General features: G+C 45.4%; 1 protein-coding gene across 3 annotated transcripts in view; it reads right to left on the bottom strand.

Annotated features, from left to right (window-relative positions):
* The window catches only part of WWP2 (WW domain containing E3 ubiquitin protein ligase 2), a 145,487-nt gene that overhangs the window by 76,393 nt on the left and 50,953 nt on the right, over positions 1-18,141 (bottom strand). For all 3 annotated transcript variants that reach the window (XM_067719815.1, XM_067719814.1, XM_067719813.1), the window contains exons 5-6: positions 10,799-10,936; positions 8,506-8,602 (exon numbers count right to left, since the gene is read on the bottom strand). In XM_067719815.1, coding sequence (XP_067575916.1) covers positions 8,506-8,602; positions 10,799-10,936 — 235 coding nt within the window. The remainder of the gene's footprint in view (positions 1-8,505; positions 8,603-10,798; positions 10,937-18,141) is intronic.

Below are 18,141 nucleotides of genomic sequence, written 5' to 3'. Positions count from 1 at the left end.
GTCCTCTTATTGGTCCCTGAGTCTAGCCTCAACCTCCACTGTGTCAGACATTCCTACCTTCTTCTATTCCACATGTGTCCCTTGTCGTGTCCCCTCACTGCACGGGCTAGAAAACTCTCAGACTACCATGCCCCTAGGTTCTGGAAGTGATTTAGGTTGCACCAATGAGAAGCTCTTGCAGGAGATTTGGAAAGCAGAAGAAAGGGAGAGACCACTCTTCTGGTGGTGGTGATGGCTGTCAGTAGTTCCAGCAGTCTCCCTGCTTCACTGCCTGGACACCACTTCATGCACATGCAGTGGTTGGAGGGGCAGAAGTTTCCTGACATCTGTCTGGATTGCCACCACAGGACTATGACCTTGAAACCAAGGATGGGGAGGGCCTCATTTCTCCTCCAGCCCACCCAGTGACTTTTATAAATACCTAATTCCCCATATTAAATCCCTTTCTGCTCAAAATACCTAGAGTGGTTTCTGTTTCCGGCAATGAACCCTAACTGATACAACTTCAAATTCATCCAGCAGATACTTACCTGCATAATTTACCACAGAAATAACACAACATGCCCTTGCTCAGAACTCAGTGGTTTCCTATCTCCAAAGAATAAAATCTGAAGTCCTCAGCAAAGCATAACCCTTTGTGAACTGGTCTCACCTTCTTACCATCTCCCACAGCGGGATCAGCATTCTGTAAAGGGCCAGACAGTGAATATCTTAGGCTTTGCAGACCATATGGTCTCTGTCACACCTATTTAACTCTGCCATTGTAGCGTGAAAGTAGCCATAGATAATATGTAAATGAATGAGTATAGCTGTATTCAAATAAAATTTTATTTACAAAAAGAGGTGGTCAAGAGAATAAGAAGACAAGACATAGACTGGAAGAAAATATTTGCAAAAGACATATCTGATAAAGGACTGTTATCAGAACTCTTAAAACGCAACAATAAAGAAAGGAAAAACCTGATTTAAAAAATGGGCAAAAGACCTGAACAGACACCTCACCAAAGAAGATATACAGATGGCAAATAAGTATTTGAAAACCTGCTCTACCGCGTACATCATCAGGTAAATGCAAATGAGATACCACTACATGCCTATTAGAATGGCCAAAATCTGGAACACTGACAGCACCAAATGCTGGTGAGGATGCAGAGCAACAGGAATTCTCATTCATTGCTGGTAGGGGTGTAAAATGGTACAGCCATTTTGGAAGACAGCTTGGCAATTTCTTACACTCTTACACTCTTACCATACAACCTAGCAATTGCTCTCCTTGGTATTATCCAAAGGAGTTGAAAACACATCCACAGACAAACCTGCACAGGGATGTTTACAGCAGCTTTATTCATAACTGTCAAAACTCAGAAGCAACCAAGATTTCCTGTAGGTGAATGAACAAACCATGGTACATCCAGATAACGGAATTTTATTCAGTCCTAAAAAACAAATGAACTATCAAGCCATGAAAAGACATGGAGGAACCTCAAATGCACATTACTAAGTGAAAGGAGACAATCTGAGCTACAAACTTTATGATTCCAATTATATGACATTCTAGAAAAAGGCAAAACTATGTAGACAGTAAAAGGATCAGTAGTTGCCAGGAATTAATAGGGAGGAAGGTATGAATAGGCAAAACACAGGAGATTTTTAGAGCCCCGAAAGTATTCTGCATAATACTACAATGGTGCATGCAAGTCACTATACATTTGTCAAAACTCACAAAGTGTACAACAGCAAGAATGAACCCTAATATAAACTATGGACGTTGGGGGGTAAAGTCCCTCATTATCATTTGGGATAATGATGTGTCAATGTAGGTTCAGCGATTGTAACAAAATGTACCACTCTAGTGTGGGATGCTGATAGCAGGGGAGGCTGTGTGTAAGTGGGGCAGGGGGTATATGGGAAATCTCTGTACCTCATACTCAGTTTTGCTATGAACCTAACACTGCTCTAAACAAACAAACAAACAGGTGGCAGCCTGGATGTGACCTGCAAACAATGGTTTGCTTCAGCTATCATCCTGAATATCTATGTGTCCACGTTACCAAATGACTAATATGTCCTCGAATATGCCAAGTTCTCTTTTTCTCCATTGCATTTTCCCACGCTGCTCCCTCAGCCTGAGTGACTTCCCTTACCCCCACTTCAATGGTCTGCAAACTCCTTAAAAGTACAGCTCAAATGTGTGAGGTTTTCCCCTAAACCCCACCAGGTGGATTTAGGTAAACTTTCCACTGCCACTCACCATCACTATGGGGTCCATTGCACTAAACTAGAATTCTCACCTGTGACTCTGTCTCCTACTGGGTGCCAGTCCTCGATGTCAGGGGCTGTGGCTTTTCTTTTTTTTTTTTTCGGCTTTTCATCTTTTTATCACCACAACCTAGCTCACAGCCTGGCACTCATGTCTGTGGAACAAATATTGCCTCCAATTGCAGATACTTCGGATACTTGCCTTACTTTCTGGCACATACCACACCTCTCTGGGCTCAGAAGAGATGCCCAGTAAAGACCAATGAAATAAATGGATCTGAATAAATAAACGTATAATAGGGAATTCCCTGGCGGTCCAGTGGTTAGGACTCTGTGCTTCCACTGCCGGGGGCCTGGTCGGGGAACTAAGATCCCACAAGCCTCGCAGCATGGCCAAAAGCAAACAAAAAAAATGTACAATAATGTATAATGCATAATTTTAATTAGTGCAGATTTAATAAATAATAATTGATTAATAAATTAATAATTAATTAATGTATAAATTAATGTGTAATTAATCTCCAGGATGACTTTTCGATGTCTGCCTTTGAGAACGCAGTGGGGCTCCTGTCCACAGTCTCAATCCTATTCCTTATACACCACCTGCTCAGAAGAGAGCCCTGAAAGCTCCTTGTGTGCAGGGACCGGATCTTAGCTATCAATGAACGAGTAAATGAAGTACACGTATTCCTTTTTTTACTCCTTTCTCATCCCCAGTAATCGTAGTGAGGCTAGAGTTAGATTTTAAGTAAAAGCTATTGGATGGGAGGCCTGAACTGTAAAGATGCTGGGTTCAGTGTCATGCTGACAGGGTGACATCGCCACATGACTACAGTTCCAAATCAATTAGCCTTTAGTCATCTCAGTGGAAGGACAGGTGAAAGTGGCCAACAATGACAGAGTGCCTGAAGGCTCAGTTCCTATCCACCCCTCGTTACCCCATTAGTTTTGCTTCCCAGGACTCCCAGCAGTGTTCCCAGCAGTCTCAGGCCCCGTTAAGTTTATTTTTCTTTCCTTTCTGGGCTAGGCTGTCTGCAGACACAGCTGATGAGCTATTTAGAGCTCACCAGAGACCTTGCGCCTTTCTATGCCGCCGAGATTACAGCTCTTTTACATCTCCAGAGGTCACTGATTCCAAGGCAAGGGAGTCAATAAATCGGATATGTTTTCATCAAAGCAGGATAAAAAGGGAGAGAGGAAAGGAGGCTGGATGAAAACTTATTACAGGAGGGTCTGAACTTTCACATGTAAAAGAATCGTGGGGGGGTTTGTTAAAATCTAGATTCCAACCAACACTGCCCAGTAGTGACAGTTGATGGAGGACGGAGGCCTGCAGCCCTTCACACCAAACACATGCACACACTCACGCACATTCACATATACTCTTACAATAAATATGTACATAATACATAATAAAGAAAAATTAATTATTTAAGCCCCTATGTCTAGATTCTTAACCAAGATCCCTTTCACAGTTTTCAGACCTATTAATGAAAAACTTTAGGAACCTAAAAGCAAGTTCAATGCATTCTTCCATTTGTTGGTACCGTTTCCCTGTGTGACGATGGAAAATCTACGGGGATTCTGGATGGAGGAGCTAGTTACTCAAGTCAGAAGAAATCTTAAGGCTATGCTTGGAGCAGCAGCAGTGCTCACGGGCAGTCCTATGGTTTCACCCATTAGGTGACATCACCTTAACTCCCTGGTTTCATGTAATAGCTGAGGAGTGGGGAAAAAAATCACAGGTGATGAAGAATCAGCAAACCACAGAGGGACTCCAACGCCCTGGCTTTTCTAACCTAGCGGTAGCTCTGAAGAAAGCTGCCGGTACCAGAGTGGATCCCCTTGCTGGGTTCTTTCCCCCTCCACGTCCACCACAGCACTAGCTCTTCTAGTTCACTAGTTAGCACCCTCACGTGTTAGCCCCTAAGACACTGTACTGAACCTTTGGACAGTGGACAAGTCTCTCTGCAAACCCACGCCCCCCCTCGCCTCGGTCTCTCCCTCTCCACATGCTCATCTCTCCTCTTTCTGAGCTTCCCGTGACACTCGCCATTTCATATACATCGTGTACACCATGAAGACTGTGCGCTCACTGTGGAGAGCAGACACCATGTTTCTGGCAGGCCTCGTGCAAGGCGATGTGTGCACGACACCGCGCACACATGAGAACTGCAAAGCCTGAATTGACTTAGGCACAGTTCCCAAGCTGGCCCTCATTCCAGCAAAATAAAATAAACACTGGGGGATTATTAAAGGGTGTGGTAGGCCCTCCCTGTGCCAACTAGCACACACTCTCCCAGGGGACTCCATAACACACTGGAATAAGGAACGCTGGCTGAGGACGCAGGGCAGGATGGCACACTCACAGACAGAGCCCTGGGTACACCACGTAATGGCCCCTGCTCCAAACACCAAAGGGCCTCCTGGGCCCCCAAGATTACTGCTGTTCTGACACATGATCTGGCAGTGACCAGCTTTCATCTGGAACCCTTTCCCAAGGCCCAAACTAAATTCTCCCACCTGAGATTTCTAAGTAACAGGAGCACAGCCAACAAGGCCAACGTGAAGCATCGCCTTAGAATCCCTGGCTCCACTGCTATAAAGATAAACTGGGCAGAAGAGAAATGAGTGGTCATTATCGAGCCTGGAGAATCCCTAAGTTCTGAAATCTGTCTACCTCGATGGCACACAACAATTTCTCCAACCTAACACCATCACTATACAGTTTACCTAGGTTGGTGGATGACAGTTTTTGTATTATGAAGAATACAGTGTAAACCAAAGAATATATTAAGTATATAGTCAATTGAAAAAAGAATAATAAAATGAACACCCAGGGCCAAGAAATAGCATCCCCCATACCCAGAAGCTTTCACTGTGCTTTTTCCTCATTAAGCCCACCAGTGACAACCATCTTCCTGAATTCAGGGTTAATTCGCATTCCCTTCCAATTTTTATAGTTTTACCACCTATGAAGGTATCCATAAAAAATACATGGTTTCAGTTTACATTTTTGAACTTCACATAAATGACATCATACTATATATTTTTTCTGTGATCTGCTGCTCTTGTTCAACATTATGTTTCTGAAATTCTACCACAGTGATGCAACTATCTTTCCTCCATTTTTGTTATGGGATGCCATTTCATTGTAGGACTAAACAACGATGTACAATATTAACTCTTTCTTTACTCAGCCAGACCCACCGACTGGATACTAACATGGTCTGTCTGCTAATAAATTTATGCCATCGGTGGCGATCCTGTGCTGGCTTCCATGTGGCAGCTCAGATGGCAAAACAACTAGAGATGTTTCACCTGATGATCCCTAAATAGTGAGAAAGATCCCAGTAAGAGACGGAGCTTTGAGGCCTTGTTTAGCAAGCACGTGGTAGCTTTGCTGGATGAGCTTGGGTAGATGAACCTTTAAGATAAAACTCTTACACGGTTCCAGTTCTATGGCTGTATAAAGCAGGGGAAGGAGAGGAAAAGGCTGCTTTCACATTGTAATCTTCACCTTCACGGGCACATCAGAGCACCTTTGATCATGGAGAACAGCACCCAAGTCCAAGAAAAACTAACCATTCAGACGGCGAAAGCTAAATATTTAGTCTGGGAGGCGGCAAGCAGAAGCCCGTCATTCTCTCTGCCACAGGAAACCAAGGACAGCGGAGGACTGTCCCTGAATCCTGAACGTTAGATTCACCACCCTCCTAACTACAGTCTCCTGGACAGGAATGCTTCAGTAATGCCGTGCTTCCCAGGTTTGGGTGTGGGGATGTGGGGCGCAAAAGACCGTCTCCAGATGCAATTCCTGGCCACCTTCACTGAGCGCTCCCAGTGTGCAAGGCTCTCAGACTGACAGAACTCATCTCAGTTAATTCCTACAGTGACCCTGTGAGGCAGGCGATGTCCCCATTTCATGCCTGAAAAAACTGAGAGGCTGAGCATTTCAGTGACTTGTCCAATATTGTATAGCAAGTAAATGACAGGCCAGGATTCAATCTACATCTGATTCCAGAGCCTCACACTCATCCAGCAGACTACTCTGCTACCCCGTGTGCACGGTGACCTTCGTAACTGCGGCAGCAGTGGGGAAAGGGGGGTCTTAAGGATGCAGAAGAGACTGCCTTTGGGCCATACATCCAAAAGTGTTTGCTGCTGAATGGCAGCAGGTTCCATGCGAACACACAATAAATACTTAGATGGAAGAGGCCTGTGAAAATTCAGAGGCCATGCATGGAAAATGCTGCAGTAGCTGGGCAGGCGGAGGAGGACTCCCACACGGCTTCAGCTACCTAGAAGGCAATTTGCCCACTAACAATTAACTAGCATTGAACGTCCGCCATGTGTTATGGGCAAAAATGCGTCCGATTTTCTGTTGAAGTCTGCCTGCTGTTGTAGCACTCAAGAATCCTCAACACATCAGCAAAGAAGCGCTATCCAGACACGTAAATTTCAAGACCTATCAACTAGAGAACTTCAGAGAGCAACAAATAGGTCAAGAACTTAAGTCCAAACGTTAAGAGCTGAACACTGCCCTCCAGCCCCAAATTAAGTGACATCAGTTGTGTTTGACACCAATTTTCCAAGTCAGCTAAAAGACTAAGATGGTAGTTACTAGCACCAGAGCTAAGGAGGCATCATTCTCAGAGTGAATGTCTGAGGTGTTCCTCTCCACCAGCTACTCACCATTGAAGAGATTTTCTTTTCTCTAACTCTGGGCGCCAATCATGCCTTTGTTGATATAAGATTTGCCAGTTATATCGTTGGTCCTTACCCTGTGAGAGTCGACTACTTATCTCAACCTTCAAATCACTCTTCTCTGTGACTCGCTAGATGACTAGTCTTCATGGTATGAGGTAGTTAAGACCTTTGCAGAGGCTTGGAGAAAAGATGACAGGCAAATAGCACCTCTGCTTCTAATGATGCTATAGACAAAAGATCCAAACATCCAACCCCCTCTTGTTCCTGACGCCTGCCAAGCATCAAGACCTCACAAACCCTCAAAACAACCAAATCCAGAGAGGCTGAAGGCTGTCCTCAGAGGGATCTTTCCAGATGTTGTGGGTATTGGTTAAAATATGCTTTGTTTCTTAAAGCATTATTCCCCCACCGCCCGGGATTTGTTTGGGAGGATTTTTACCAGTTATTCGCCTACTCTCTGCAGATACAAACTACATTCCATATGATTCTTTTCCTTAAAATTTCCTTAAAATGTCTGGGGATTTTGTACATTGTAATAAACAATAAAACAGGTTCCCGGGACTTCCCTGGTGGTGCATTGATTAAGAATCTGCCTGCCAATGCAGGGGACATGGGTTCGAGCCCTGGTCCGGGAAGATCCCACGTGCCGCGGAGCAACTAAGCCCGTGTGCCACAACTACTGAGCCTGCGCTCTAGAGCCCGCGAGCCACAACTACTGAGTCCGTGTGCCACAACTACTGAAGCCCGTGCACCTAGAGCCCATGCTCGGCAACAAGAGAAGCCACCGCAGTGAGAAGCCTGCGCACCTCAACGAAGAGTAGCCCCCGCTCGCCACAACTGGAGAAAGCCCATGCACACAGCAACGAAGACCCAACGCAGCCAAAAATAAATAAATAAATAAATTTATTTATTTATTTAAAAAAGCAGGTTCCCAACCTCCTCCCCATCTCTCAAATACACTTAAAATTATTCCTCTGCCTGGGAATTCAGTGACCGTGGAAAGGAGTTTGCACCATTAACACAGGTATAAGATGGGAATGTCGATAAATAAAATTAAGTCATTTGGGATGTATATAACAAGTATAATACAGGTCAGACTCTGTGTGCAGGAGGTCTTAACCAACACTCCAAAGGGAATCATGGATCACCCCCCGCAAATAGAAATGTACAGACAGAAAATTTCACATACAAGGAACCACTGCTCTGAGTGTTCCTATGTGCATCCTGGAAGGATAACTGTGGCTACTGTACCTGATGCATAAAAAGCAGTCAAGCTCTGTTCAATAGTTCCTCTCGGCCAAATAACCCACTGAGTCAGTCCCAAGCTTTGTCAAGGCACCCTTGACCCTTCCGAGAATCCTGAGTTTTGTATTCCTCTCTGGGCCATCTTAACATACTTATAAGTCAGTTATAAGCTCTCTGGAAATTTCCAACAGTTTCTAACAAAAATTGTTCCTCGCCGCTTCCCAACATGTTTTCAAGAGCTCTAAGCAACTTCCAGGCTCCTCCTCATTCACAAGGAGGGAGGTGTCTTACCGGGATCTCCCACCAAAGCAGTTTGTGCTGGGGGGCTGGTGCCGGTTCTCTGGAGTGACAGCCGTCCCGCTGGATTCTCTCGAAGGCGGCTGTGAACCTGGAAAAGGGAACAATCGCACAAAAAAAAGACAGAAACGTTGAGAAGCTCACACCTCTGTTTGAGATGTGGGTACAGGAACAGCGCTAAGTGCATGTTTTAAAGTTACCCACCCCAGGGGGACACCAACGGTCCAGCAAGCTGCAGCCTCCAGCATGACAAGGACAGGGACGGCTGGGTGAGGTCTGATCAGGGCTGCGGAACAGAGGGGCTCAAACCTGGGAAACAGCTCTTCCCAAGACCTTCAAGAATGTCTAAGGCACTTACAAGCATGTTGCCTTATACGTTAAATGAACCACACCCCGTGAGACAGAGGATAGATGCTGGCCATGCAAAGTGGAAGCAAGGAATTGGGCATCTCTCCACATCGCAGCAACCAGAGAGCTTTTAAAAAGCCAAATCAGATTCTATCTAAATCAAATCATGATACTCTCCTGATTAAAAACCCCTCAACAGCTTTCTACTTCTTAGGTTGAGGTTCACAATCCTTACCAAGGTCTTCGAGGCTGTGTGACCTGACTGACCTCACCTCCCAGCACCTCCTTCTCGCTCCCCACGATCCAGCTGCCCTGGCTGCCTCTGTACCCGCTGCAGGCCACGTTCGCTCCCACCTCAGAGCCTCTGCATGTGAGACCCCTCCACCTCTTACTCAGCCGCCCCTACACCCCACACCCCCTGCCTTGGCCTGTCCAAACTCCTTATACTCCAGCAGGACTCAGTTTCCTCAGGGAAACCTTCCCTGGCCCCCCAATTTAGATGAGATTCCCCCTCAAGTAAAGGAATCTCATACCACCCAGTACTCCTCCTTCATAGATTTGTTCACAGTTACAGTTATATAATTATTTCTGTGTTTACTCATTTGATATCTAACATCCCCTGCCCCTGCCAAGTAGATCACAAGCTCTAGGGAGTAGAGACCGTGTGAATTTTGCCCCTGACGTCTGGCTAGCACCCGGTCCAAGAGCTAGTACACACCAGGTGCTCAACTGTGGATGTATGTGCTGAATGAGTGAATGATGCAGGTTTTTCTAGATGCACCAAAAGTACCCCAAGCACCATGGAGGTCAGTTGAGGGAGGATTCTCAGACGTCAAGGCCCATCCAATCACTGAGATTCCACTCAAATGCCCTTCAGATAGAATTCAAACCCCACCCCTTGAAGCTACAGAAAGCCTGCTTGGGGCCTGGAAGGTGCCGTAGTTACATCACGCTTAACAAGAAAAATTATGGAGAAAGCCAACCGGTTTTGGACCTCAGACTTCATGAAGTAATTTCCTGCTAGATCCAAAAGTGACTAATTTCAAACTAGATGAAAAGAAACAAACCGCCAACATTCAGGACAGAGCAGGAGACACTCCAATTTCCCTGCTTCTTGCCTGTATTCAGCTAGTGTGAATCTCTGAGACACACAGTTCCCCTTTTCCAACGAAGGCCATCTCATAAAAGACACTCTCAAGCTCTCCAGGAAGTTTAACTGGATTGAGAAGAAGAAAAATGGGCCCAAGTAACATTTAATAAAGATGTTTTATTTTACAAAGTCCATTTGGGATGAAAACATGTTTTTCTCTGCTCTAGAACCAAAACAACAACACGCTTACAAAGGCTTGGTATTTATTTTGGTCCTTTAACAGAAAACAGTCCTTGAAAAATCATGTCCTGATTGTGATCCATGATGCTAAGAAGTGTCAGGGGGCTTCCCTGGTGGCGCAGTGGTTGAGAGTCTGCCTGCCAGTGCAGGGGACGTGGGTTCGAGCCCTGGTCTGGGAGGATCCCACATGCCACAGAGCGGCTGGGCCCGTGAGCCACAACTACTGAGCCTGCGCGTCTGGAGCCTGTGCTCCGCAACAAGAGAGGCCGCAATAGTGAGAGGCTCGCGCACCGCGATGAAGAGTGGCCCCCACTTGCCGCAACTAGAGAAAGCCCTTGCACATAAACGAAGACCCAATACAGCCATAAATAAATAAATAAAATTTAAAAAAACAAAAACAAAAACTGAGGCTCAAAGCAGTTAAGGGACTTGCCCAGGACCCCTAAGCCTCAGTTTAAAAAAAAAAAAAAAAAGAAGCATCAGGGCTGGCTGTGCAGTACCCAAACCCAGGTACCTGGTAGAGAACCAAGATCTGGGCACCTCCTCTGCCCCGCCCTGCCCCGCCCTGCCCCATCCCGGCACAGCCCTGGGGAGCAGGGCGGCACTCACCATCCGTCACGGCGCTGCCATTAGGCACGCTTCCCAGATCAACAGCCGGCCCATCCAGGAAAATTGTCAGCTCACCACCCGAGACAACACCGCCTTTGTTCTCTGTCTGCAGGTTCAGGGTCAGCTGTGTGTTCTCCACTGTTGGACACAAAAAGCAACATGGATGGACAAAAGCAAATGCACACTGAGTTCAGATTCTGTAAGTTATAAGCTCCCACTTCACTGACTCTGGCTTTCCTGCCAACTTTCTTCTACATCTTCAAACTTGTCTCGTGGCACAGAAAAAGGAACGGGAAGGAATATGCCTAACTGTCACCACGGTATCAGGCTGGTGGGGAAGGCTGTGCTCATTTTTTTCTGAACATTTTATATAGTTAGGTTCACTAGGTAATTTCTACTTTATTTATTTGTTTGCTTATACCTGCAGGACCGTAAGAAAAGAGTAAGAGATACTGACGGCATACAGAGGAAGAAAGCAGTTACAAATAGCATCCCCCCACCCACAGGAAGAGGGGTGGCAAAAAGAATCGAAACAGGTCAGGAGACCCTAAAGAAATGCTATCAGGAGTCATCTCTAGATAAAGGATTTCAGGGACTTATTATTTGGGCTAAAAAGTGTTTTTTAATTTTCAATCCGGAAAATGTTTCACTTTGAAATAAGGCGGAAAAAAGTTTAAAACAACAAAAGTTCAGTACAAGCAAGTCAGCCCCGTCGTTACACGGTCCTGGGTAAGTCCCACAGGGAGAGACTAGTCAACACCTGGCTCCATCAGTGAGGTAAGAAGGCAGCTCAGAGTCACCCAGCCCCTGGAACACTAGGCAAATTCAGCCCTGTGGGTGAACAAGAAACAGAACTAACTGGCACGAGGCAGAAGCACCAAACCCTAGGCAGGCTGGAAACTGCTGCACACACACCCCTGACCCCACCCACCAAGCCTGGCCACACCGAATGGCCTCCATCCAGTTACTGCTGAGGACCCAGAGCCTCCAGTTCAGAGCTGTTCAATAATTACCAAGAAAGAGCAGCGTTTATGAAGATTTCCAAAGAGTATGCAGCCCTTCCATGCCACCCCACATCTTACAAAGCCAGACCAGGAAAGTGCCACATATTCCAACCTCCTTCCCCACCCACAGTATCCATCAAACCGCCACTTCATTTTCTCTCTTTGTTGCTACTGTATTATTATAAGCTGGTTTTCTAGAACAAGGCAGGGCATGTATAAATAACTACCTCCATGAGCATTTCCTAGAGACAACCTCCCCTCACCAAAAAAGTCTACCCTGCATCTCTCCAAGAAACAGACACAGCCCTTTAAGAACCTAGCAAAAAAAAAAAAAAAGTCTCGATCAATTCAAGGATCTACTATAATAAGGTAGAAACCAGTTTTCCCTCATGTTTTCAAGCTCTTGAAGCACCTCTCCCTCCCCTTAACCTTTCTTCCCTGTGATGGATCTCTCCAAATCCTTTTGAGTCTGTTTTCAGTCAGTTTTACTAAGGGGCTTGGTGAGTTCCAAATATTTCTATAAAAGAACACTTGCAACCTGAAAACTAGCTCCTTCAAAAGTCCAAGAGAGGGAAAGAACTGAGGCCTTTCAACCAGCACCACATGCCCGCCGTGCAGACGAGCCACCTTGGAGATGGATCCTCCAGTCCTGGTCTAGCTCTCAGATGATTGCGGCCCAGCCAATGTATCGAGTGCAACCTCGTGGAAGATCCCAGGCCAGACTGCCCAGCTAAGCCGCTCCCAAAACCTGACTCACCGAAACTATGAGGTAATAAATGTTTATTTATTTATTTTTCTAAAGTCAAGGAGCACCTCCCTACTCTATCATACTGAGATCCAGGGTATAAGTCCCTAGCAGGCAGCAAAGCACAGAGGTCGAGGGTGGGTACCAGTCAGACAGACTGCATTCAAATCTCAGTTCTATCTAGTACTATGCGGTACTACACAAATTACTTAACTTGAGCACTGGTCTCTCTACCTTGCAAAACAGGAGCAGTAAGAACACATTGTTCAGGTAACACATGTAAAGAATTAAACAGCGCCTGGTAAATTCCCAATAAACTGTCATTTTTATTATCTCCCTGTTGACTCTCCTGTTTTTAGGCTGAAAAGTCCTGATTTCTCTCAATCTAATTTTTTCATTGTATACTTGCTCTTCTCCTGACCTTTCCAAGCCTTTTTCAGCTTTCGACAACAAACTCCAAGGTCAGCAAAAATCTTCCAAGATCACCCACATACCTATCACAAGGACGTATGGTCCTCTCATCTTGTATCTAGGACACTTCCTAAAGATGTCCGGTACACCACTCTCAGGAACATGCCGGGATGAGAATTCTAGAAGGGCTCCTTAATTCCCTTCTTGATATCTCAAAGGCCATCACTTTACAAATGGAGTGTGGGTACCTTTCCCCTCCTTTCTGGAAGAATGATAATGTTCAACAGGAAGCTGGAAGAGCCCAAGGCCTCTTGCTGCTAATTTCAACCTCCTAACAGCCACCCTGCCATGGTCCTCTGACAAAGCCAGGGGCAGAGCCCACATTTTCCTCTCCACGGTCTCAACTCAAAGCTCCAACTCAGCTCTTCTGTCTGGTTTACCTGCTCATCATGTCCAGCAGAGTCATTATATACATATAGGCTTGGAAGTTACCTTGCAACTCTTAGAGACACATCTGACCTTCAAAAAGAGCCAGTGACAGGGGAGGTTTTTTTTTTTCTTTAAACTAAGCTTTTGAGAACAAAACGCTCTACTGTTCTATTTACTTAAAAGAGAAACAGTTCAGAGAGACCTCTAAGCATCACTTCGATCATAACCAAGTGATCGAAGTGAGCATCACTCAGAGCAAGACAACTCAACACCCACATGCTTCCTTACATGATACAGGATGAAGTACACAACATCACTTTTTTTTTTTTTTTTTTTTTTTTTTTTTGCGGTACGCGGGCCTCTCACTGCTATGGCCTCTCCCGTGGCGGAGCACAGGCTCCGGACGCACAGGCTCAGCGGCCATGGCTCACGGGCCCAGCCACTCCGCGGCATGTGGGATCCTCCTGGACCAGGGCACGAACCCATGTCCCCTGCATCGGCAGGCGGGCTCTCAACCACTGTGCCACCAGGGAAACCCACAACATCACTTTTAAAGTCTTCTTTCAAAAGCATTTAACCTGAATCCAATCAAGCCTCGAAACCTCTTTCCCAGCTTACATGAAATAAGGGAATAGAGGAATAAATTCAGCGATACCACGAGGAAGCAATCAGACCAGCCCAGAATATGGGACATCCATGCGGTAACCATCCCAGACTCCTCGAAAAGTTAATGTCATTAAATAAATTTAAAAGGGGAGCGGGGGCAGGCAGGAAGAAGACTCTTTTAGATTTAAAGGAACAAAAGTACCAAATGCCTTGCATAAATTTTGACAAAACCTTGGTTTGAAAAATACATTCTTGGGACGATTGGAGAAATTTGCATCCAGACTGGATATTGAATGATGTCTGAAATTACTGTTGATTTTCTTAGGTTCACTAATGGTACTGTGGCTGTATTTAGGAATGGTCTCATTCTCGGGAGATCCAAGAGTATATTATGATGATGTCTGCACTTATTCTCAAACTGTTTTGTAGGAAAATAGGCTGAAGTATTCAGGAGTGACGTGTCACGATGTCTGCAGTTTACCTTCAAATGGTTCAGGGAAAAAAACACACACACCCCCACAGGCTCACACATACAGGTAAAACAAATGCAGCAAAATCTTAAGAAGTGTTGGTTCCCGGTGAAGGGCATTTGGGCATTCATTGTGTTATTCTTTCAATCTTTTGTATGTTGGAAAATTGCATGATAAAACATTGGGAAAGGGTTGTGTTTTTTTTTTAATTGGCACAGCTATTAAAGAATTAAACCTCAAAAAAAAAAAAGAATTAAACCTCTGACAATAGAACATTGTTATTCTCTTAAAAAACAAAACCAAAAAGAACACACCTGAGCCAGGGGAGCACTACAATGCATAATGGGACTAAAGAAACCATTAGCTAATTGAGTGACAGACTTGAGCATACAGGGGAGGCTGAAAGGAGTAAGTGTGGCTGGAAAACATATACTGGAATCTGAGCTATAAATAGCAGCATTAGCCACCTCTCCTCTGGGGCCCTCGGGTTTCACTGCGGCAACGCCATCAACTCTACAAAGGGCCTTTCTCTTGCACCAGGTCTTCCCCCACCTTTTCAGGCACTGCTCAAAAATCAAGAAACTGATGAAAACATGGGTGTAGTAAGTCAAGTTCCAGAACTAGAACCAGATTGAGCGTAGGAGGCTCACCAGCCACCGTCCACCTCATCCGGCCCTGCTCCATCTGTAATCATGCAGTCCACACGTGTGCAGCGAGCACAAACTCTTCTGGTCGGTGAGATTCAACAGGCACAGAACAGACAAAAAGCTGTGCCCCGGGGGGTTTATATTCTGGTTGGGGCAAACAGACACTAGGCAATGTTTTTTGTTTTTAAAGTAAATTGCACAATCTGTTAGTGGCAAATGCAGTAGAAAAAAAATGAAAGGAGGGGAAGGGATGAAGAGTGCTAGAGGTGGAGGAGGGTCTGGGGTGGTGAGAAAGTCTCGCCAGGAAAGTGACAATGGAGCAAAGACTTCAAGAAGGATGAGGCAGGGGAGCCACGTAAGTATCTGGAGGAAGGATATTCTAGGCAGAGAGAGAATAAGACACAGAAGCCCCAGATGGGGGCACGCCTAGCAGATCTGAGGAATGGCAGGGAGGTCAGTGTGGCTGGAGTGGATGGGGAAAGAGAGGAGCAGGAGAGGAGGGTGGTAGGAAACCGGAAGGTCACAAGGAAGGCCTCGGAGCACTGGCATGGTCGCTGGCGTTTACTCAGCGGGAGATTGGGAGCCACTGGAGGCTCCTGAGCAAGGAAGGGACGTGACTTCTGTTGCAGCGCAGTCACTCCAGCTGCAGGAGGAGCAAGAGATGAAGCAGACAAGACCGGGGAGGAAGTCACTGCAATACTCCAGGCGGGAGTAGCTGGTAGCTTGGGCCAGGCGATGGCAGTGTCTTCTGGGAGCAGGGTAGCAGAAGGGAGACTCGCCCTTTCCCCCCTTTCCAGCACGTGTTAGGAAAGCCCCATGGCTCCCCACTGAGCACACTGATCAGTCCCCACAGGCCCATCAGGCCCTTGGAATCAAAGCTTTGGGCAAATCATAGGCAGGGGCTGCAAAAAGCACAAACGTAGAGCATGGCTGGGGGAAGTCAGATTCAATTACGACCAAGTGGAACATATACAATGAAAATATTCCGATGGTAAGAGACTTTAGTTCCTCCGAAAAAGCCAAAGTCATGAGCTCACGCTAACTTCAGCAAATGTCCTTCTTCTCTTCTAAGTACCCACTGGTTACCAATACCTTGTAACGCTACTTTATGGAGGTCAACATACAGCGGTAGGGCTGGAGATTAGAAGCTAGGGGAAAAGAATTAGGAAAATCCTCAAGGACTGTGCCAGGAGATCCCTTTAAAAGCCGGCACACCAGAAGAGACAAGAAGACATAGCGTGCTTCCTGGTAGAAACACACACCACCTCATTAAAAAGAAAAAAATAAGAACCTGGATCAGATCAAGTCTCTAGATCTAGATCTCAACAGGTATGAGACTAAAAGAAACACAGAGGGACAGAGGAACATGTTAAAACACATTTCAGGGACACAAACAGCAAAACCCAATATGTGGGAAACTACAGGACAAACTGTCCAGTTTCTTCAACAATGAACTGTAAGGGATAAAAAGAGGAAGGAGAACATATTGGTTAAAAGAGAAAGAAGAAATTCCCTGGCAGTCCAGTGGTTAGGACTCCGAGCTTTCACCACCAAGGGCCCGGGTTCCATCCCTGGTTGCGGGGCGAGGGAGAGGGACTTAAGAGACTTATCAATCCTGTTTGGATCCTGATTCAAACAAACCAATGGTGGGGGGGAAATAATGTTGAAGACAGCTGGGGAAACATTAAAAACTCTCTGAATATTTGATGAGATTAAATAATTACCATTAAGCTTCTCAGGTATGAAGCTGGTATCATGGTTATGGTGTTTAAGAGCCCTTATCTTTAAGAGATCCATACTGAAATATTTGTAAATGAAACATGTCTGAGATTTATGTGAAAATAACCCCGTGGAGGGTGGGGTGGGAATGGCCACCTGTAGCCTGCTGTGGATCTGAGTGATGGGCACATAGGGGTTCATGGACTATTCTTTCTACTTTTGTGTATTTTGACATTTTCCATAATAGCTTTTCTTTTTCAAGCCAGCATACCTAAAGAACAAACAGTGACTGTAAACTAAAAAACGTACACAAATTCAATGTTAGATACACATTTTGAAATATGAAAAGGTAGAAAATATACAATCAAGCTGCTTAGGGAGTAGCTCTGATGGTTATTTTCCCTTACTTCAAAGCCTCAGATTTGCAAGTAGCTTCAGGTTAATAATTTCCTATTGGGAAGAGTTGTTACGTGCAACAAGGATGAGTAATATTTTTCTAAGACTTACTTTTTCCCTTTCCTGACATGGACTTTTTAATATGCTGTTTGCATATGGTACCAATAAGTATAGATAAATAGGGCACGGAAGTTGCCTTCCTCATTCCGACAGAAGAAAAAAACTACATAAACCAGAACTGCCAAACTGTGCCCCTACAGTGCAATTCAGTTAAGTCCAGAAGCCCTGCCTGGGCAGTTTCACTGCAGTGTATGAAGGAACTTTCTGCTTTAGAATCTTCTATCATCGCTGTCCTTCCCTGCTCTCACACCACCAAAATGTATGTGCATGTATACGCTTATATCGTTTAAGAGAAAAAATATTTTCTTCCTAACTCAGAATACAAATGTAAGGATTTACCTGGAAATTTGAGAAAAACAAAACAGGACACAAAGTAGGATATTTTTAAGGGAGACCAAGTACTCTCCGGCCAAGAGTCTCAGAAGCCCGAGGAAGATGTGATTGATTGGCCTTAACAGAGCTGTTCAGTGGAACAAACAAACCTCCTTCTTCCGGCCTCCTTCTGCCCTCAATCCCATAGGCCCATCAAAAGAAAGTGAAAATAAACAGGGCATTCATTAACAGGTCAGTGTTCATTCTACACGTAGCTGTGAAACACTGGTGCACAGAGGAACGGAACTGGAGGAAATTCCAGAAGGGCAGAGAGTAAACAGTCTCCTTTCCCTTCCCTGGCTCCCCGTTAACTCAGACACACACAGACTGGAGGCTACCCCAGGTTTAAAGAGAACACTGTTTCACATTCCCTTCGCAGTAAAGAAAGCCAGAGGCTTCCAGGATTTACTGCTACGATGTCTCT

The sequence above is a fragment of the Pseudorca crassidens genome, chromosome 20 (assembly GCF_039906515.1).
Source record: "Pseudorca crassidens isolate mPseCra1 chromosome 20, mPseCra1.hap1, whole genome shotgun sequence".
Taxonomy (NCBI): Eukaryota; Metazoa; Chordata; class Mammalia; order Artiodactyla; family Delphinidae; genus Pseudorca; species Pseudorca crassidens.
This window is presented reverse-complemented; position numbering and strand designations above follow the sequence as displayed.